This window comes from Apaloderma vittatum, unplaced genomic scaffold, assembly GCF_000703405.1.
Source record: "Apaloderma vittatum isolate BGI_N311 unplaced genomic scaffold, ASM70340v1 scaffold33186, whole genome shotgun sequence".
In the NCBI taxonomy this organism is placed as follows: Eukaryota; Metazoa; Chordata; class Aves; order Trogoniformes; family Trogonidae; genus Apaloderma; species Apaloderma vittatum.
In genome coordinates, this window is record NW_009721763.1 from 27098 (window position 1) to 49048 (window position 21951).

Below are 21951 nucleotides of genomic sequence, written 5' to 3' on the forward strand. Positions count from 1 at the left end.
GAAAGAGAATAGCTTCCTTCTGATGCAGTTGAGATCATGTCAGGTGTGAATTAATTTTTTTAAAAAAATATTTTTTGTTGGTTAGTTTGATGGGAGGTAGCTGGTGGTTTGTATTGTTGCACTTTCTTCAACAATGTCTGCACTTCAGTTGATTTCAGGAAATTTATGAATGTTTTTCTGCTAAATAATGGATGTAAAAATTGAGAGAATGGGAAATAGATGAAGAGGGCTATCTGTTTAAAGAGAAGCATTGTATATAGTCTGGGATTTGTTGGTTCGTAGATCTCATAGAGTAAAATGCAATCAGCTGCAGGACTTTTAGCATAATTATTTGAACTTTTTAATCACTTCAACACCCAGCTTGAAAAAAGCCCCGATATTCTAGCTTTTATGCAGCTTTAGGGATCAGAGTGTGTAACTTCTTTAGACAGCTGCAGAGAGAGTGGGCAAATTGTTGGTGCAGTCTGCATAAAAGCTGCATAGAGTACTGGCGTGTTAGTGGGAGAAACGAAGAGTTTTCCCAGCCCTCACCTTCTTCCTCTGAAAATGTCGCATGCTTTGGAAGCGAGGTGGGCGTAACCTCTCTGCTTGCAGTGCCCAAGCCAGCAGACTTTGCCAAACTTCGATATTTTTAAAGCTGTCACAGTAAAAAGTTACAAACCTGACTTCTGGGCATTTGTTTCCTGCGGAAGCAAAATTCCCATCTTGGTGCTTCAGTGTCGCAGTGCAACTCTGGGTTGTGCTCTAAACTTCAGTTGAAATTACTTTATGTGTTTTTCATTTTACGACTAGTTCAGTAGTGCCTAAACCTGTTGGCTCATTTTCCTATCCTGGTTCCTTGCTACAGTAAGTGTCCTGTAATATAATTATGAGGTTTGCTGGTTTTGATGGTTTAATTTGCTTCTTCTAAAGTGGTAATGTTTTAAAATTCATTTTACCTTCTGTATGAAAATAATACTATGAAATTCTGAGATTTATTATTGCTATAGAATAGTCTGATCCAATGTGTTAAAAATACGTCAAAATTTTTTTGTTTTGTGTATTGCCTTGAAAAATTTGAATGAATGCTTGCTTCTTTGAGAGTGTTCAGTAGGATGTTACCACAGAAGAATTTTATTAAAATAATGGAGTAAATGAGTTATGTACAGACACTAAACATATCTTGAGCTAGGCTAGAAGGTGATCCAGACGTGTAGGCCTAGGAAGCTGAGAGGAAGTTGTGAATTAATTTCTTGACAGAATATCCAAAAGTAGTCTTATTTTTTTAGAGATAACAGGAAAAAGAAGACGTGTAGGTATCTGATACCCACAGGTCGTTGTTGCCCAAAAATTTTGGAGAGGTCTAAACCAAACAGTAATTTTAGAGTTAATACCTGAGAGCTGTGGGTATTTCTCTTTGTTTCTGTGGCATGTGTCAGCAGCTCTGTAGTAACAATCTTGATCAGTCTTACTGGTTAGGGACTGAGCAGGTTATGTTCATGTTCCTGGAAGTTTCTTTTGCAGTGCTGAGCATGTTGCTGAACTAAGATGAAAGGAGGAAGAGAGTAGATAAGTAGTTCCATAGGATGTGTGATGGATAGCAAAATTGCAGATTATGTACAAGTTAACTCTGTCTTAGGCTGAAATAATAAACATGTTGTGCAGACTCACTGACAAACCAAAGGAGAACATTTCTATTCATCTCCCCCTTCTAGAGCTTTGTTGCCAGCTCTGTCATTGCTGGCTAATACTTGGCTTGAGGGAGAGCCGGGATTTATACAGTTTCAGGAACGGTTCTGTGCTTATTCACTACATTCATGTTAGCAAGAGTGTAATCACAACCGTTAGTAGGCTAAAATTCTTTTCCTTTTTGACAACGTTCAGGCTTCATTTAAGCTTGCTAGTAATTTGTTTAGCATAGAAGGATTTTGATATTTTTAAATTTTTTTTGCTAGTGGGAGCGAGGCTTAAGTGTGTAAGATAGAGCAGGACCATCTGATGGTGGTCAGAGTCAAAGATTTCAAGATGCTTAAACAAGCGTGGAAGTAAGACTGACTTTATTTGATGAATGAAAATAAAACTATCTAAACATCTGGGAATTGCATATAGTTCAATGACAGAATTGTGTAAATGTTTGTAAAGTTATGAGAAGGTGATGGATCAAGTTGAATCTGCAAAATAAAAGCAGAGAGACAAGAGCATAAATTCATAGAAAAGAGGACTCGTAATCCAGTGGAAGAAATACTGTGGTATCTGAAAAAGGATGTTAAAGATGTACTGTAAATAAAAAAAATGTGGAAGGAACTCTGGATCTAGAAGACTGGATCTTTGTTCAAGTTTTTCCCTGAGGTTAAATACAGAGAAGAAAGGTTCCTTAGGAAGCTTGAAGAACTTACTGACTAGAGGCTGCTTTTGCATATGGCTGTTTCATAGCACTAATGTATATAGTGTTCTCAATTACATTTTTAAACTCCTCATTCAGGGAGCTGGTCCAGCAGTAATTCTTCAGCTCCAGGAGTCAAAATCATGGAAAGAGAAAAGATTGTTAATGAAATTCCTAAGGATCTCCTGAGCACCTTGTGCAATTCCAGATTTGCCGTCGGAGTGGGAGATTCTCCCAAACTCTAGTTCTGTATATGGGGGGAATAAAAGAGGAAAGCTTTCATAACTTCTGGTTCTGTATCTGAATGCTTTTCTTTCACAGAAGTAATTACATTTGATACTGCCATCTGGGGTATAAAATTGCAGTACTTGTAAGAGCACAGTAGAAAATGTCAAGATGTTTTTGGTAGTGTCTGATGTGGCTATCATTCAAAACTAGTAGAAGAAGAGTATTTTAAGGCGGAAGAATTTCCAGGTTGACTTCTTTTACATCAGTGTGTGTCGATATGCTAATAGAAGGTTAAGGCAGTTGTCAGAAGCTTTTCTGAACAGAGTGAGGGGTTGTCGTATTTTTCAGTAATATTTTTCTGCAGCTGTTCCAAAGGAGTGAATATTCCTGAATGGGTTTTATGTTAATGTGAATGGTATTTGAATATGCTTTTTTTGAAGCAGATGCACCCTTATGTTAACAAAACATTTGTCTTTGGCACTGTGCATTTTTTTTTTTCTGTTGGAGAGTTTGGAGCAGATGTTTATGTAGCTGAACAAAGGATGATCGTTGTCAGTGAGTATAGAACGGTATTCCTGTGTTCTATTACGAGATTCATAAATAAATATAATTGGAATTTAAAAGCTTTTTTTTTTTTTAGAATCCTTTGACTTAATAGTAAGTAATGCCATTTAATCTGTTCATATTGATTTAAAAGTCTCCTTGAAATTTGGCTAATGCTCCAAAAGCCGTCACAGACTTCTCGCTGCAAAAATGCTCCATTAAAGCTGTTGCTTATTGCATCACTATGGTTTGTTTATTAATTGATAGTACGTGTGAGAAAGAACCTTAGTCTTGTGGAAAAATTGTTATTCTTGCACGTATACTCTTGCTAATTTCAAAATACAGGGCTTGACTAAAACTATTGATACAATTTTTCTTGATGGATTACAGTGAAGTTTTTTCAGCCTTATGATGCCTCTATCTGTGATTGCAAAGATACTGTTGTAGAACTTCTTGCCTGGATCAAAATATATTATTGTTAGAAGAAAACTAGAATTATTCTAGTTGACAGAACACCTTCCTACCTACTACATAATCACAGGTAAACATGTCCTTGTAAAATGTCTGTGGGCAGTATTGTAGGAAAATTGCAGATAACACAAGTTATAACTGACCATAACAAGATGATAGAAATAACTCTAGTTAATGGATAAGATCATTGTCTGAGCTGAATTAGGCACAAGAGATTTTCCTTCCAAGTTTCTCAATGTATTTCTTACAAAGAAATACCACTTTTTTTTTTTTTCTTTGTTCATTCTGTATGTTGGATTCGGTTAGACAGTGCAATTTGTCTTTAACCTTTTGTGCTTATATTTTCAGTGGTTTTTCTAAGTTTTGAGTTTTTGCTTTTCCCTAATACAATCTCATTGAGGTCTTGAGCTCACTCCTTGGATGTAGAAGTTGACAGATGCTTCTCTGAGTCGTTTGTCTTGAAACAAACAATTGTGTGTGTGTAGAAATAATGAACGCAGAGGTTCTGTTAATATAACAAGTAAAAGCCTGAGGAGTGTAAACAATGAATGGGAAGTACAGAGGCAGTATCATTTTGTGCCAGATAATGCTATCTCATTTCTGCAACTGTGCAGTGAGGTAGATAGTCTGTGTGGCAGTTGACAAGAAAGCAGCAGGCTTGTCTGAACATCTGTCTGTCTGTTGAGAGATTAAATTTTTTGTGTTTAAAATTCTGTATGCTGCTTTCAAGGACTGTAGTAGATAAATTAGTATTGTTGCTTGCTCTAAGGTTTCAGTTAGTTTGGCTTGTTTAAAGCTTTAAATTGTACTTGTAGTTCATTCTCTTATGAGTTATAAAATAGATAAAATGTAGTTTAAAACGACCTGTCTTGTTATAGCGTTATAGCGTAGTGTCTCCAGCTTTGGGTAGTAGCCTCTTTGTTTTTGTCATTTCATAGAATCATAGAATGATTTGGATTGGAAGGGACCTCGAAGATCATCATCCCTGCCGTGACAGGGACATCACCCACTAGATCAGGCTGCTCAGAGCCCCATCCAGCCTGGCCTTGAACACCTCCAGGGATGGAGCATCCACAGCATCCCTGGGCAACCTGTTCAGTGTAAAGAACTTCTTCCTTATATCTAGCCTAAACCTCCGCTCTTCAAGCTTCCACCCATTAGCCCTCATCCTGTCACTACAGGCTCTTGAAAAAGGTCCCTCCCCAGCCTTCTTGTTAGGCCCCTTCAGGGAAGGCCCTTGTAAGGTCTTCCTGGAGCCTTCTGTTTTCCAGGCTGAACAAGCCTAACCATCTCAGCCTGTCCTCGTAGGAGAGGTGCTTCAGCCCACTGACCGTCTCGGTAGCCCTTCCCTGGACCCACTCCAACAGCTCCCATATCTTTCTTGTGTTGGGTGTTCCAGAGCTGGATGCAGTATTCCAGGGGTCTCACAAGGGCAGAGTAGAGGGGCAGAATCACCTCCCGTGACCTACTGGTCGCACACCTCTCAGTGCATCCCAGGGTAGGGTTGGCTTTCTGGGCTGCAAACGCACACTGTTGACTCATGTTCGTCTTACTATCCACCAGCGTGCCCAAATCCTTCTCCTCAGGACTGCTCTCAATCCACTCGTTGCCCAGGTGTCCTTTGAAGATCACTTCTGTTTTAAAATAGGTTGTATTTATTATGCCAAGATGACAAACCAACAGGGAGGAGTTAGAAGATAGAGTAAGTCGTTTCCTTATTACCTAGCAGCTCCTCAAAGTGGCAGACCTTACCCTTGTTACTGTAATAGGAACAATTTAAACAGATCCCTAGATTTTCTTTAGTATCCCACTTAGCTTCTGGTTAGAGGAACCTTAGGCCCAGCTGTGAGGACTTCATTATAGGATCAATGACTAATCAAAATAATAACTAAAAGCTGGAGTGACCAAGTTATGTATTTAGACCTAACACACTAATTTTCCAGAGACAAATTAATTTCTGATACTTAACATTTTGTAGTGTCTGGACAGTACTTTTGAACTTTTATAGTTCAAAAGAAGTATGGAGAGTTTTAAACCTTTATTTTTAAATGTTATCTTGATAGTTTAATTTTAGGTTTAACTTTCAATATGTACACATAAACACTAGGAACATCTTTTTTTTTTTTAATCTTCAAATGCTGTATCTTAGGATTTCTAGTTTTTCAAAATTTTATTTAAGTTGTATCACATGGTGGTTTATTTTAGCTATAAATGAAATTTTTTCTCTGCACTTTTGGCATTGCTGCAGGGTTTTTTTAAGATGATACTCTTTTGAAGTTTGTGCTGTTCCTGTGAGACCTTCATCTATGATTAGAAACAAAAATGACATGATGTATTAGTGTTATGACTGTGTAGTTAATGCAGGTATTTGCAGCTGATTTTGTTGAACTAGTTTATAGAAAACTATTGCCTCAAAGATTTCTTTTAATATTTAGAGAAGGTTAAATTATGCTGTAGTCTGTCTGAATGATTTCTGTGTGTTTATTCACAAGATCGGTTACATACATATCTTGCAATGTGTGAATGATAGACAAAGTGTAGAACAGTGGAAGTTTGGGGGTTTTTTCAGTGTGAAAATACAAGTAATTACTCCTTTTTTTTTTTTTTAATCTAGAACTTTGAGAACTACAAGGTTGCATTAGTGTAGGTCACAGATACTGTGTCACAGTGGGCTATATAAAATACGTGTGGTTAGTGATGTCAGTCAGAAGGCTTATAAGATGCTAATCTTTTGGTATCTGATCATTTAAACTGTTCCATGGAATATTTACAGGAGATGAAGAACAAATGCAGGGAGACATCTCAAGGCTTGCTCTCAGGGATATTGAGGAGATAACATTGTTCAGGGATATATGGTTGAGAGAGTTAGCTGATTGGAAGTTAAGGTAGAATTCCAAAAGCCAAACTTTGAAGTAAGATTTTTATAATTCGTATTTAGGGGCGAGATAGGTAAAAACATCTCTTTAATGGAGGTATTATTCCACGTGATTCTGTCTTAATTACAAATACATTCACCCATATCAGACCTACAGAAGCCATGGAGATTCTGTTAGTTTTGTTTCATATTTCAAGTAACTTCTTTTTTTTCCTTTGTAAGAAGAAAACAGTATTGTGTAGCCTTCTAGCAGTGATGTATGTTTTTACATGGAATTCAGCCTAGGAGAAAAGAGTTCAGGAGTTTTGATGGGAATGTTACTAAGGATCATTTTGCTGCTTCTCCATTTTAGGGTCTATCTTGGTATTGAAGCTAACACTCCTCAGTAGTGAGCTCCCACTGAGAGGAGTGATGCTGCTTTTCTGTACGGTCTCTGCCGCGTACCCTTGCAACCTTCTGGTAGTTGTGTTGTGTTTTGGCCTGACTGGCCCAGTAGAAAACTAGCCCTGCAGAAATGACTGGTTTTGTCTTCAGTCAGTCAGCTGAAAAATTTAGTCCCATAAATGTGCGGTTTTAATCATAAATGTTCTTAAAATTGTTTTCATCAGTAACTGCAGAATTTCTTCAACTTCCAAACTTAAACCTGCTTTTTTGCTCAGTCAGCTGTTTGGGCTTGAGAAGTGAGATGTGAACTTTCTGACCTCATCTGGCAGAAGAGAACTGATTTGATAATTGAGGCTGGGTCTTCTGTCTATAATTTAAGCTTTGTAGGAGTAAGTGTATCTGTTCCCTTTGGTGCTGTGGTGGCACTGTTTCTGCTACTTCAGTCTGTCTTAGTTTTCCTTTGATAAATTCCAATAATCTTCTACTTTCAGTTTTGATATTGTAAACAAAGTTTTCGTTTTTCACGTCTTCTAGTCTTAAAGATGAATATAGGGAGTGATTTTAAAAAAAGGATGGAGTGGCTTTGAAAATATTTTGAAAGTTTTAGATTAGTCCATTGCAGGTTTGGCTATTTGCTACCCGAATTTTATGTTTCAACTTCACAGACAAGAGGATTTGTCTTTTTGTACACTTACTTAACTGTTAAATATTTTAGAAAGATTATAGAAAATTTCAGTATTTATGGGAAAACCAGAGAGGATTAGGTTAAACTTCAAGGTCCAGGAAAGGACACTTGTAAACCTAACAGAGGTGTCCCTTTTTTTAAAAAAAAAATCCAATGCTTTTATATGTGTAAGCTGATTAGTAAGTTTCAATGAAGAAGAAAAAAAGAATAAGGGGGTAAGGAGGATGTGGATAATGGCTCTGGCTAATGAAGGAGTCAAAGATTGAATTTGAAAGTATGTTTTTGGTGTCTCCATTGCCATTTTAGAGACAACAGAACAATGAGTAATTCATAGATTGTGAAAACTTCCATAGCATAATGGTATTCCTCATTTCAGAATGTTACATTAGAAATGTAAGTATTTACTGAATTATACAGTGTTAAAATAGGTTAAAATTAATCATTCAGGATGTCTAGGGATTCAGCTTTACTACAGTAACTCTTGACTATGATATATGTAATCAAGAAGCCATTCTTAATATGTTTTTTCAATTTTTAAAAGTTTATGTGAACCTAGCATGATGCAGACTCTGGCAAAATCTTGAAAGGCCTTGTACAAAGGAAGCTCTAGCAAATAGCCTTGGAAAGATGTTGCTGCTTATGATTTGGAAAGTACTGATGGTGTCCAGGGTTATCTTAAGGTGAAGGATTTGGACCAGATGTTGTCCTGTTGGCGGTATAGCCTTTTAGAAGTCACCCTTATTTTGAAGGAGATGGATGAATTGCTGGTGGATAGAACTGCTTCAAAGAGCATTTAGGGCACAGAAGAAATACAGTGCTCTTCGTGTCTTCTCAAGATCTTTAGTAAGCTTGGAAAGTTTCAGCTGGAGGAGATTCAAGTTGGCACGATTTTTATAGAGTACTGTGCTGTTGACGACATTATTTCTCAAGTCTTCCTGTGTTATAAATATCATGCCAATTTTGAAACATTAATAAAAGTAGGTTTAATATTCAGTCTTTGGTTTCCAATAAAGAGCGCATAACAGCAGTGTGATTTTTGCAAACTTCTTGCTTAAAGTTGTAGATAAACCTCGCTCTAAACGACTCAGTAGATTTGCTAGAAAAGCTTGTGGTTGAGTGCTCTGTATGCTTGCCTTTTTGCTTCCACCTAGAATCCAGGGTCATTACTTTCTGTAACCATTTCAGTGAGCTGCCATAGTTTTCAGTCTGTACTGTCACCTGATCCAAGCATGCGCCAAAATACCCACCGTTTCTGGCTACTGTCTGCTGAATCTGCTTTGCAAACCCTTAGTTCTTAAGCTTTTGCCTTAGCAAAAAAACAACAACAGACACTCTTACGGAGTGTACTGGACACATGCCATCCTGCTTCCCTATCTCCTCTAATTGTTTATGTAAATCCTTAGCTTAACTAAACTTGTAAATGCTACAATGGCATCCCCATGTGAAATTGTGTGGCTCATGTGTCAAAAAAGGCTGCTTGTGAAAATATTCGTCAGAAGAATATGAATGCTACACATTGCACTGCATTCAGTGTTTTGTATCAATTTATTATTGCAATGTCATGGTGTTTGATTTTAATTGTAGACAATCATTTTGTGTTTTATATGCAAAGGTAAGTTCATGTAAACTGTGAATGTACATTATATATAAACATACTGATTCATACTTCTGGCCTCTCTCTGGAACAAAAAAAGACAAACACAACTCAATGAAATAAATGTCTTAAGTAGAGGACCCCGTCTTCTCTACAAACATTAGTTTATGCATGAATTGTATAGAAATTTCTGAACTTGTGAAATAAGAATTTGTTGGGTTTTTTGAAAGATAATGGTCCAGATCCTGTTTACACTGAAGATAATGGCTGGAAAATTGTTCCTATCTCTAGCAAGAATAAAAATGATCCTTTATATTACTGTAGGTAATAGTTTTGTTAATTCTAATCTTGAACAGATTCTCAGGGTGAAGGGTTGAACCTTACTTTAGCAAGACAGAGTGCTGAGCAACCTCACAACAATACATGCTTTCCATTATGATAAGGTGTTCTGGTATATAAGTTACGTGAGAAAATTATGTTAACCTTCTTAGGAATTTGTTCCTAAACTTTAATTCAAACTATAAATTTCTGTGGAGGAAGTTAGATGTTTGCAGAGAGTTTGGGACCCGTCACTATTTCTACCTCTTCTGTTCCCCTTTAAACATACTTGTTCCCTTTCAACATTTCGTTCTGTTTTGGTTTTTACTGTGATTACATACCTTTTCACTGTCATATTCTTGATTGTAATCTTATTCTTTATTCCATGCCTCTTTCCCTGTTCATCCCTAGTCACTTCACCTGTTGCTCACTTTCAACTCCTTCATCATGACTCCACATTTTCTTGCACTTTTTTTGGCATAGAAAGATCATTGGTGACAAGTAGGAGCAGTTTTTGCCAAATGGTGCCTAAAGAGGAAAGTGGTGATTTAGTAAAATTGGCACTTCTTTAAATCTTATTTTTGTCTAGAAAAGGTTACTTCTTTGCAGGTGTATTTCTGTGAAGTACAAGAAGTTGTGTGACTGTTCAGCCCATGTTTATAGCCAGCTGCCTGTAACCAGGTCTAATTGAGCAAGAACTGTTCTGTCTAGTCAGTGAACTGTTTTTCCTACTGCGTGTGCTTTTCTGTTGGAGAGAAACATCCGTTGATAATCATTCTTCTTGTCCGTGAATGGATGAGGAAGGAGGAATTGCTCCCAAGTTCCCACGTCCATTCCACCTTAAAGGGTTAGCGAGACCGTTTACAGAATGTGCTTGTGCTCTCATCTCCCGTACACCTCTCCCTTTTGTCAGATGTTGTAGCCTTTGCCTTAAAATGGATTTCCAGAGTTGTTCTGTTCACGTATTGCTGCTGTCATTAAGTGGTGGCAGCAGTCAAGAGCCTCTGCTCGGAGAGAGATGCACACGCCAAAGAGAAGACGTTTTGCCTGCCAATTTCCTTGCTGTGCACCACAGCTGGGTGTCACAGCTGAGCTTGGGAGCTCCTGCCCTGTGGTGTGAGGTCTTACTTCTGTACGATTCTCAGCTTTTGAAAGTTGAGAAGAGTGACACGTTGCTCGCAGATAGTCCAACCATCTGGGTCAGGATTACTGTGGATCATGTTGAGCATTTGATTTTGCCAGTCAGTGGAAGTGTGCACACAGTGTTTTCACGCGGACAGTCTGCAAAGTGCAATACCTTGACATTCTGCCAGTAATGCATTGAAATCTGCTGAAGGTGAACTCGGATATAATGGAACATGATTGATACAGTTAATGGCAATCCTTAGTCTGTTTTGTGTTTTAATGTGTATATTTCTGTCTAGATTGCTGAGAAACTTCCTAAGAACTATCACTGTAGGGTTGGTTTGTGTTTTTCTCCTGTTCAGTGTTCATTTCTTAAAGCAAAGGTTGGATAATCTTCAGTCTGGATACCCAAAGTTGCTGTTAGTCAGTAGTGTCATGAGTTAACACAAGCGTTGACATCTAAAATTAAGTATAGTTGAATACACATACCTCTGTGCTCTTTTTTTAAATTGGAGAATGATGATATACTTTGTTTTAGAAAGCTGAAAGCCTAGATCTAGATGGAAAGTTGAGGTAAATTCACGAATGAACACATCCTGCTGTACAGTATTTTTGTTTCAGTAAATTTCAAAATATGTGTGTATCTGCATCTTTCATTTTTGTTTGTCATGTTGTCAGAGAACCTAGTGTATGATATAGGGCTATCATACACTGTATTTATAAATATTCCTGATAGTACAAAATTGGTTCCAAATGAATCTCAGGTTTTGACATTGATCTCAACAGTTAGAAGTCTGTGTCTGAGCAAAGTTCAGTTGATTCCAGGAAATCTATATAAGAATCTATCTACTCAGAACCTTTGGTAGCACCTGAGTGTCTGTTATTTGTTACTGGTTTTCCCCTTATTTTATGTATGAACAATTAAAATAGTTTTCAGCTTAGTGCATTGGGACAGGTAAGCCATTTTGGAAGAAAAAACAGTTGACAAACTCTTAATTGCAAATGACAATACTTGTTGACTTCATAGCTAAAAAGCTTGCGAGACAAGAGCTTTAGTTCTGGGAAAGTAATGCTGAACAGTTAAAATAAATGGATTGCATAAACTTATTCTAGTAGCACTTTGCATTTTAAAGTAGTGTTTTTTGTGAAGATCAGGTAGGATACATTTTAACATGTTACCTCAAAGACAATGAAGTTAATTAGAATCCATGGTGGGGCAGGGGCGTGGCAGCATGTGAGATGAAAAAATTGCTGTTACCGGAATTCTGATGCAAAAAAGCATCAACAAATATATAGTCAACATACATCTTCTCAGTGTTGTTGACAGAGAAGTAGTTTCAAATACCTATGGTTTCTCAGAGTTAAAAGTGCTGAAATAAGGACCACACAGCTGTGTGTTTGATTAGTGAGACAGTCTTGAACAAGTATTTTCTCTGATTAACAGAGAAAACTCCTTGCAACAGGAAAAGCTATTGAGATTAATTGCAAAGTTGTCAAGTGTGTACACCAAAGTAAACTATTACAGTACTGCTACAAATACTGTTTCATTGCTACTACTAGTTTTTTAGTATTACAGAGTATCTGTGATGCTTTGCTGCAAGTTATGTGCTGCTCTTCTGTTGGAAACCAAACGGGTAGAGATTGGAACAGTATGTACAGTATTTTGGTGTTACTTGTTGTATAGACAACAGGAAGAATGCAGTAATTTGTCAGAACCTGTTCACATGGGTGATTAACAAGAAAATTAATGAAAAAAAACTGTTAAGAGTTTTGTTTGAATTGTGATAGCTAGGAAATAAAAATGCTTGCCTATGAAAAATTTGACTTTTCAGCTTAATTGCATGAAGCTTCATGTTGGTATAGTTGCAGAATAGTGAACTGATTTATACTTTGTCTTTCAGATGAACCAGAGACACGAGATGCATGGTGGGCAGAAATCAGACAAGAAATAAAATCCCATGCCAAGGCATTGGGTTGTCATGCTGTAGTGGGCTACAGTGAATCAACTAGCATTTGGTAAATCATGATGATGATTTGATTTTCAAAATGCCACAGAAATGTTACTTCATATTCAGTGGAATAAAGTGATGAAGTATTTCAGCACAATTGTTGGCACTATCTAGTATACCTACTATGGAGAGTGTGTTAAAGTAATTTTCTGAGATTTTTGTGCTTTTTTTTGTTGATTTGTTTTAGTAAGTTTTGTGTTGCATATTTATTGTGTTACAAATTTTTTCTAATGAACATTTCAGTTTATACTGCAAAAGAAATTCAAACCTTTTGTAGTGACAACATTAATCTCTGAAGTTTTTCTAAACCTAATCTACCTAAATAGTTAAGACTATTCCTAAAATGTATACGTATTGCAGTTTCGTTATTAACTAACAACTGGCAGACCAGTACTTAAATGGTAAACTTCAGAGTTAAGGCACAAGTTCTTTACAAGGAATATGTTAATTGTAAGTTAAAGGGGAATATGCTGATAGGTCTGGAATACTTTAGGTGTAAATGTTATGTGTTTCTTTCTAGAAAATGCATGTTGCTATTGTTCTGTACTGCAGTAGTTTTAACATACTGAACTACAGCTCTGCAGTAATCTTTCTGAGGTTGAATTCCCCAGCCCTGCATCCTCTTGAGGCCTCCTCCAATGTTTTACTGTATTCCCTTTGACTAAGAAAATTCCAATTGTGTAATTTGGTGGCTTAATAACAAACTCTGTGAGAGGCTTAGAGTTTGACAGAAGTAATTCAGGACTTGTCTAATTACTTCTCCTTTTCTTTGGCCTGGGATAGAGTTGTGCCTCTTTCTAGTTTGAGAAAATGATCTCTGAAGAGCTTCTCCTGGGGCCAAGTGTGTCTGACTGGTATCAAACAGAAAAGTGCTCTGTCTCACTAACTGGTTTGAATGGCTTTAGGAAAGTCACTGAAGGAAACTCAAATATCTGAATTTATTTTCTGTCAAGTTGATTTTGCCTAAATACCATGAGCTAAAGGTGTGCTTTTTTAAAGAGAGAAGTTGGAAAAAGTTTCGGTTTACTCTGTAATTAATAAGTCAAAGAGAGAAATACAGAGTTATACATGAGTGCACAGCAGCTGTTAGTAAAGCAGTAAGATAACCAGAAGTGATCAGTCTGAAAACCACAGCATCGATTGCTTCACATCTGTTGCTCCGTCATTTACTGCATCACTGCAGGTAGACAAAGCCACAACACCCAATACCTTCATCTTCCACAAAACGTGAAAATGATTTTTTGAACGTCAAGTGCTGGTGCTAGTAGAGTAGGAAAGTATGGGAACTTAACGTACAGATGAAGCATATTTTGTATTCCTTATGCTGTCTTGTCTGATTACGTCCTGTCTTCTGTGATGTATTGAAGACTGTGTTTACCTCAATTGCAACGTGCAAGCTTTCATCGCTGAGGGATGAAGTTGCACTAAAAACAGAAGATTTGTTTCCTTGGATGTAATTCTCCTGGTAAAAAAACATGAATATTTGGCAGTGTTGTTCTACCTTAACGATGGGGGAAAAAAGTGTAAGGAGTATAGGTAGGCAGTCAGTTACTGTGTTATTTCACACTTTCACTTTTCTTAAGGAATTTAATGTGGTGGTACTTGATCATCAATAAAAAAGTTTATTAGCATTGCCCATGCTTGCTAGTTCAGCTTTATTCCATGCTTAAAGAGCAAGGCTCTGTCTGTAAGTACTGGTCTGCCAGACATGTTACATATGAAAAATTACTCTGGAAAGAGAAACAACGAATAAAACAGGCACTGAAAGCACTGCATGTTGGAGATTTGTTTCTTGTTTAACAATTTTAGAAGCATTAAAACCTCTGCAGTCATAGTTTGCACTTCTGAGACCTTTAACTCTGCTGTATCATTATTATAGTCAGTTACTGTCCATGCAATATGTACTATTATTGTAGTTGTTCATAGTAAAATTTTACTATTTTGCTACTTTTTATCCTCTGAGAGGCACCTTTGTCAGCGTTGTGTTGTAACTTTATTTTGAGAATGAATATTTATAAGATGATGAGGCTCTCTGATTTGGGAAACAATTACACCTTGTGTTTTTTAATGTTTCTCTGCTGTATTTGGTTGCCTGGATTTCATTGCATTATTAACTGTAGTATTGAAGACTATGCTTAAACCTGGTTAGCCTTTGTGATGTTATAGCATATTATTTGTAATACAGGGCAAAGCCCTTTAGTCTTCCTGTTAATTTTTCTGTGTCTCTTACTTGTATAGTGGTTTAAATACTAGAAAAGGTTTGCTTGTGAGATTTAGTAAATAAAACTGTGCAAGTGCACAAAATTAGTAGATATATTGAATTCACTGAGAATTTCATAGCAACCTTTGATTTAAAATTAGTAGGTTAAAAGTAGCACTGGGTATTAGGAATTCACTTTGTCATAATTCTTTTCTCTTATAGTGAAGAGGTCTGTATTTTGTCCGCGTCTGGCACAGCAGCTGTACTGAACCCTAGGTTTCTTCAGGATGGCACCATGGAAGGCTGTTTGGAACAAAGGTTGTCATGGCAGCCTGGCTTCTTTTCCATAGGGTCAGAGAAGGGAGAGGTTGATTTTTTTCCTCAGAGCCAAGATAGTTCTTCTCTATTAGGGTAGGTTACAGTGTTACAGTGCAGGATGCGGGACCAACCACTTTACTGCTTTTCACTAACAACAACAACAACAGAAGTAATGGAACTCTGCACCAAATTAGATATTCTGTTTTTATTTCTAACAGTCTGAATAAGGTAACACGTTTGACTACTAACCACAGGTCATAACTCAGTTTTTTTTTCCTTTGCTGCTCTTCAGGTATCTTTCTCAACTTTATATCACGCTGTAAAAAAATGACACATGTATGATAAATCAAGCAAAAGAACTACTGTGGCTGTAATATGTGTATATATGCTTTCTGTATATACTATTTAAAAGCTGTATGGGAGATAACATAGTTTGGTTGTAAAACAAAGATGGTGCCAGATTTTACAAAAGATACATGTTTTAGTTGAAGTTTATGAGCAAAATCATGACACTGAAGGAAACTCATGAAATTTGCCTTTGTTTCTGCTCTTGCAAGTAAAATTGGAAGAGTGAATATTGACACAGTTATTTTGGGGAAAAATAATTAGATTAACTAATGCATGTTGGTAATTTATTGTGGATTGGTCAGGATAGTCATCAAATATTTCAAGGGATTATTGTAGTCATAAGTAAGGCTGTTTGTTACACCTTAGCACTTGCATTATTTTTTCATAGTAATCCTGTCAGTCTGGTATTATTTATTATTCTTTCACTTCCTTAGCAGGAGGCCATTATCTTTATAGGTGGATAGACATAAAAAACGTAGCCAGAGTAAAAAAACCTGTTCCTGTATTCACTATATGATGGAGAGAAAGAAATGTTATGTTTATAATATGAAGAAGATTGCATTTTTATCAAAAAAAATTTTTTGGAGCCTACTAAGAGTCTTGGCATAGATTAGAAATGCCAAAGGAAAGTAAAACAACAGCCAAAGCCTATGTTTGAGGCAAAACATATTTGCAAAATTCAGTGATAACTAATGTTCCAAATCTGTCAGATTTGCTTTTAAGTATCGCTTCAAAATTCACTGAGAATACTTGTTTACATGGAACAGAATAATTCTGCTGTGATGCAGTTAGCCTTTGCTTTCCTTGTTCGTATTTTATATTTTATATCTGGCTTACTCCTGGATGTTTCTTGTGGGGGAGTGGGACTAAGTGTTCTAAGTGAATAAGTTTTACCTAATGCCTTATCTTAGGAAGTAATCTTGCTATTCTTCTTAAAATGTTAATATATATATAGTGCCGCTTCCCAGTAAGATGGTTGGTTTGTTTTTTATATTCTGCTTGTTAGATTTGAGCAGGTTTTTGAACACAATCCATGTATAAAAGACTTGTCACTGTCACATAACTTGTCACATAACTTGCAGCAAGTTCTCTGTACAACTGTTGTACCATGGACTACATCTAGAACTCATAGTGCGTAAAGCTAGGTCAGTAGTGTTTTAGGTTTGTATAAGTTGTTGATCGTTGTATGCACTTTTTTTAATCCCTTTATAACAAGTTTCAATGCAATTTTTATTTATAGTGTTTTAGCTATTTGTGTGAGACTCAATTTTACTCTTCTAATTCATAAAATACAGTATCTTGTCACACTGATACAGTGGAGCAGAGTGTAGCTGTAGTGTATGATTTAAGTAGGTATCTGTAGGTGTTTATACACGTGTGCACATAAAACATCTACATCTTATTAATAATGATCAGTAAGTATGTTGTCCATAATTTATTTTTAGGATTGAAGAAGCTTCACCACCAGGTTGTGGATTTTGCCATATACCATATGATGAATTGAACATGCCATTCCCTGCTCACCTCACTTACTGTTACAACTGCAGGAAGCAAAAAGTTCCTGATGTCCTTTTCACCACAATTGATCTACCTGTAGAGGCAATAGTTATTGGGAAGGGATGTCTTATTCAAGCCAGGTATCTATCAAAATGTTTTCTTGGTAAAGTTTTAGAGATCTTTGAAAGAATTCCTGTTGCTAAAAATGCAATATGTCATCAAACCTTAATTTTTTATTTAAGTCAATGAGTTAATGACAGTGTATTAGGGTACAGGAGGAGATGGACAGCCTTCTCCTCCCCCTGTCTTATGTGTCATGCTGTTAAAAGACATCTGATAACTCATCTACGTTGATGGGCACTTGGTAAATGTTCTTCTGTTTTCTTAATGCCTGTGGGAATTGCTGTATTTTGTCTCCCCAAACGTAAGAGTTTTTGTGCTTTAACTTACTTGGCACTTACTTGAGACTGCTAATATGGTCAGATACAGCTATTGCACTGGAAACCCAATGAAATATTGTAAATCAGTTACGTTATTTTGGTGCTGATGTCCATAACTGAACATCATCTCTCTAAGTCATTGTCTTTGAATTTGAACTGGGAAAACGGAATAAGGTGATTTACAATAGGAAAGAAGGAAGGGTTGGCTATGTACAGTCAGTATGGGTAGCCAGCTGCATGGATAAATAACTGGTTGGGCCTTAGGGCTGAGAAGGGTAGTGGGTTATGGTTCGTAACCTACCTGGATGGCCGTGACAAGTCTCATAGTCTGCAGCAGGACCTATCCCACTGAACTTCTTAATGGTGTGGAGGGAATGATTGGCTGGATGTTAACTGACAATACGAAACCTATCGAGTTTTGGCCTCCTCTGAGAGGAAGACAGCCGTCAGAATGCTAGAACAAGTTCAGTGGAGGCCCTCCAAGGGAGTAAGGAGCACCTGCCTTGTGAAGAGAAACTGCAGGTACTGGACTTATTCAATCTGGAGAGAGGAAGCAGCTAGGGGGACCTAGTAGCAGCCTGCCACTACCTGTAAGGAAGTGATGAAGCTTCTGTAGTCAGGGCCTGCACAGTGGAAGAGGGAGAAATAGTGGTCCTAAGTTGAAAGCAAGAGAGATTCAGAGTGGATGAAACAAAAACCTCTACTTACCAATTATGGTGAGCAAGCAGGAGAGCAGATCGCTTAGGAGGTTGTGCAGTCTCTGTCTGTGGGGTAGTTTTCAAGACCTGACTGGATAAAGCTCTGAACATCCTGGTCTGAGCTCAGGGTTGATGTTGCTTTGTCTGTACAGGAGCTTAGACTGGAGACCTGAAGTCCCTTCTCAACTGAGGGTTTTTTTAACAATCCTATGACTATCATTCTCTGAGTTTGACCAGAACAGAATTACTGGAGCTACTCTAGAGATGCGTTCCCTGTTCTTTCTTTGGTATCTTCTGTATTATTAAACTGTTCAGCACCATTGTGGAAGCAGATTTTGTGTCATACAGTGGTCCCCAAGTTGTCTCTGGAGCACTTATAGATGTCCCAGTTTCTCTAGAATTGTTCCTCAAACAATCCCACCCTCCTCAAAAAAAAAAAAAAAAAGTCCTGAAGCTATAGATAGAAGGATACTGAGATGAGCTTGTTATGATTGGGTGAATTACTGTGTTTACTGTAATAAAGGATACCACTTTGTTCTAAGGACATTTTCATGTAGTAAATGTGGTCCTTAGTGTTGTCCATTCATATTGTTAAAATGTACAGTTATCATGTGTTCTTTCTGAAGGAAAATTTGTCACTGAAAGTAGGCAGTCATTACACTCGTGGAGTTTGGATTGCAGCTTGTGGGCCTAAACCCAGAGAGTGAAATATGACTAAAATAATATAGTCAGAGATGGAATTTCTATACTCTTTCTTCTGTTCTTTTAAGATAGTTAATTCTTGAACTGCGAGAGCACTTGGTTTTTTTCTTTATTCTGAAGTGTGCCTTTGAATAACTGTATTAATAGGAATTGTAAAAGTTCTACCAGTAGGTGTTATTTCCTATGCTTGTTCCTGAAGTAGGAGGTTTACAGCAAGAGAAATAGATGTTTGCATTTGGGATCTTATTTAAAAAAAAGCTGAAAATGCAAGTTTTTCAGATAAGACAGTCTCAAGGAGCTGTAAAAAAATGACATTTTTATTTTACAGTTGCAGCAGTCTAGAAGAATACACCTTACCAGGTCTGAGGCTCAGCTGGAAAGGGCTGCACTGTCACTTGAAATGATCTGGTTTTGTGGGGACAGTGTTTCACAAATACCAGACAACTTGCAATAACAAGGAAGTTGTGTTTGTCTTCAGTATTTGCTTTGACAGAAGTGAGCAGGGCAAATTTCTAACAGTCGCTGCTATATGATAGGAGCGTTCATATATTTAGCCCAATCTCTAGTACCTGGTTATCTGGAATCTGTAGAAAACTTCTTTACAGTGTGTAGCTGTTGGGTGCTGTCTGGCTACAATGACATAATCCCTGGTGACAGTCCTTAAGTATGGTTTAAGAAAGGAGATGTGACTTCATTCAGTGATATACAAAAATACAGTGTTTGTAATTTTTGTATTCTACTTTGATTGGGAATATTTGTGAATGTTGCTGAAGGCTGTATATGGCTCTGTTTTCTAAGTTGACTTTTGATGTTAGCCATTTTTATTGTTAATATGAATACACAGTTTCCTATTAAAAATGAAAATCGATTCTTATTGAGATTCAATGCCTCAGTCTGCCTTGATCTTCCTGACTGGAATATATTATAGGATTTTAAAATACATTGAAAAGAAACTGATTTTATTGGGTTATACAATGAGGGAAAAAAAATCAAAATGATGCCTTTCAGTTCTGCCTTCTTCCTTTGGTATCATCTGCTGATGTCACCTGCTGTTTTGTACTGTCAGGTTATGCCGTCTAAAGAAGAAAGCTCAAGCTGAAGCAAACGCGACATCCATCAGTAACCTCTTGCCATTTATGGAATATGAAGTGCACACCCAACTGATGAATAAACTTAAGCTGAGAGGAATGAATGCTTTGTTTGGGCTGAGAATTCAGATCACTGTGGGTGAAAATATGCTAATGGGGTTGGCAGTAAGTACAGTTTTAATCTTGGGATTCTTTTGCTTTTTTACAGTATTTTTTCAAGACACAAAGGCATACAAATGTTGTGGAAGTCAGAGTAACTAGAGCTATTAAAATGTCATTTCAAGAATAAATGAAGGGATGGAAAGGAATGAGGTGTCTTAGTTGCTGACAGACTGCCTTTCAGCACCAGAAAAAGATCTTAAAACTCTGTTAACAGAAGACAAGATTATTAGAAAGGGGTTGAGAGGAAAAGGAACTTTAGTTTAGTGGCAGAAGTTAGACAAAAATGACTGTGTTCTTTACAGGTCCTGGCAAAGAGATCCCTGTTCCTCAAGTTGCATTACAGTTCCCTGACAAATAAGATCAATTAAGTCAGTGAATAAATCTTTTGGGTTAGTTGCTAACAAGAGAGAGGACTGTCACCTCTTCTTTGATGGCACTGAAGAAAGAAATGTTAGATTGGAAGTGTCCTAGAGATAGTCACAAAATATTCATTAACAATATTTTCTAACGTTGTTCTGTCATGTGAGGTTAGAATAGAAGTACTCTGCTTCTTCCTGCATCAGTGTAAGAGGATGCTTGGACAGTACTGACTGGCTTGCATGTCCATTTGTCTGAACCCAGAGATGTTTCCTGTAACTAGAAATGGGATTTTCACAACTTCAGTGGTACTGTAAATGGTTTGACCAAGTTGTCAATCCTTGAAACCATCACTTGCCTATACAGAATATACTAGGGCAGAAATCTCAATTAATACTTTGTTTGGAACATTTAGGTAAGCTAAGAAGGTCCACCATGTAAAAGATCCATGAGAAGGAGAGTGTTTATTAAAAGAATAGCGTGTTGTTTTTTGGTTTTTTTTCATGAGCGAACAGGAAGAGGTCACCCTGTAATGTACTTGTCGCAATGCTGTCCTTTATAGCGTAAGCATTATGAAAAGCTATTCATGAAAATATGAGAAGTACATGCTTATGTAATTGTCGTTTTTCTTAATGACTTTTTAAAAGTCTGCAACAGGTGTGTATCTAGCAGCATTGCCAACACCTGGTGGTATTCAGATTGCTGGGAAGACTCCAAATGATGGCACGTATGAGCAGCATATCTCTCACATGCAAAAGAAAATAAATGATACAATAGCAAAAAACAAGGAGCTTTATGAGATTAATCCTCCAGTAAGTAAAGCTTTTATATTCTTAAGGAGAAAGCATTCTCAGTCAGATGTACATCATGTAAATCCATGAATTCTTAGTGACTGAATCTTTAAGAACATTAAGTTGGTTTTTTAATAGAAATACAGATCCTTTCAATATGTTTTGGGAACCTGCTGGAATTTTCGGAACTCTTAAGCCACGTATCCAAATCACTTTGTATTTAGTTATATTTATATTTTCAGAACAGTGTGATTCTTAGAACTATCAGTGAATTGCTTATTGTCAAAATGATTTCTAAACTACATGGAACAACCATTAATTTTTATATCCTTTTTAGGAACTACCTGAAGAAATCATTGGGTCTCCCATTCCAGAGCCAAGACAACGCTCCAGGTTATTAAGATCTCAGTCAGAAAGCTCTGATGAAGTTACAGAGCTAGACCTTTCACATGGAAAAAAGGATGCTTTTGTCTTGGAGGTGATAAATTTTTTCAGTACTCATTTTCATACTTCTGTTTTCCTGCAACATAACAAAACAGACAAAAGTTTTCGTACTCATCACGAAGACAGTTCTTTAAATTGCATATAAGACTTTCATTTTTTATGAATATTCTCTCTTTTCATAGTCCATTTGCTTAAAGTGTAGCTCTCTTATGCCTAGGGACAATATCTGAAAAAAGATTACCTTAATGTTCATGAACATGTAGCAGTATCTAGAATAATAACCAAGAGCGCTTAAGCAATAGCTTCCTTAAT

General features: G+C 36.9%; 1 protein-coding gene across 1 annotated transcript in view; it reads left to right on the top strand.

Moving 5' to 3' along the window:
• C2CD5 (C2 calcium-dependent domain containing 5) overlaps positions 1-21673 on the top strand; it is a gene marked incomplete at both ends in the record, with an annotated part of 44598 nt that extends 22925 nt beyond the window's left edge. Inside the window, 6 exons of the mRNA XM_009871525.1 lie at positions 12487-12601; positions 15017-15112; positions 16906-17097; positions 19864-20050; positions 21052-21216; positions 21533-21673. Of these exons, the coding sequence (XP_009869827.1) occupies positions 12487-12601; positions 15017-15112; positions 16906-17097; positions 19864-20050; positions 21052-21216; positions 21533-21673 (896 nt within the window). The remainder of the gene's footprint in view (positions 1-12486; positions 12602-15016; positions 15113-16905; positions 17098-19863; positions 20051-21051; positions 21217-21532) is intronic.
• Positions 21674-21951: the final 278 nt, after the last annotated feature.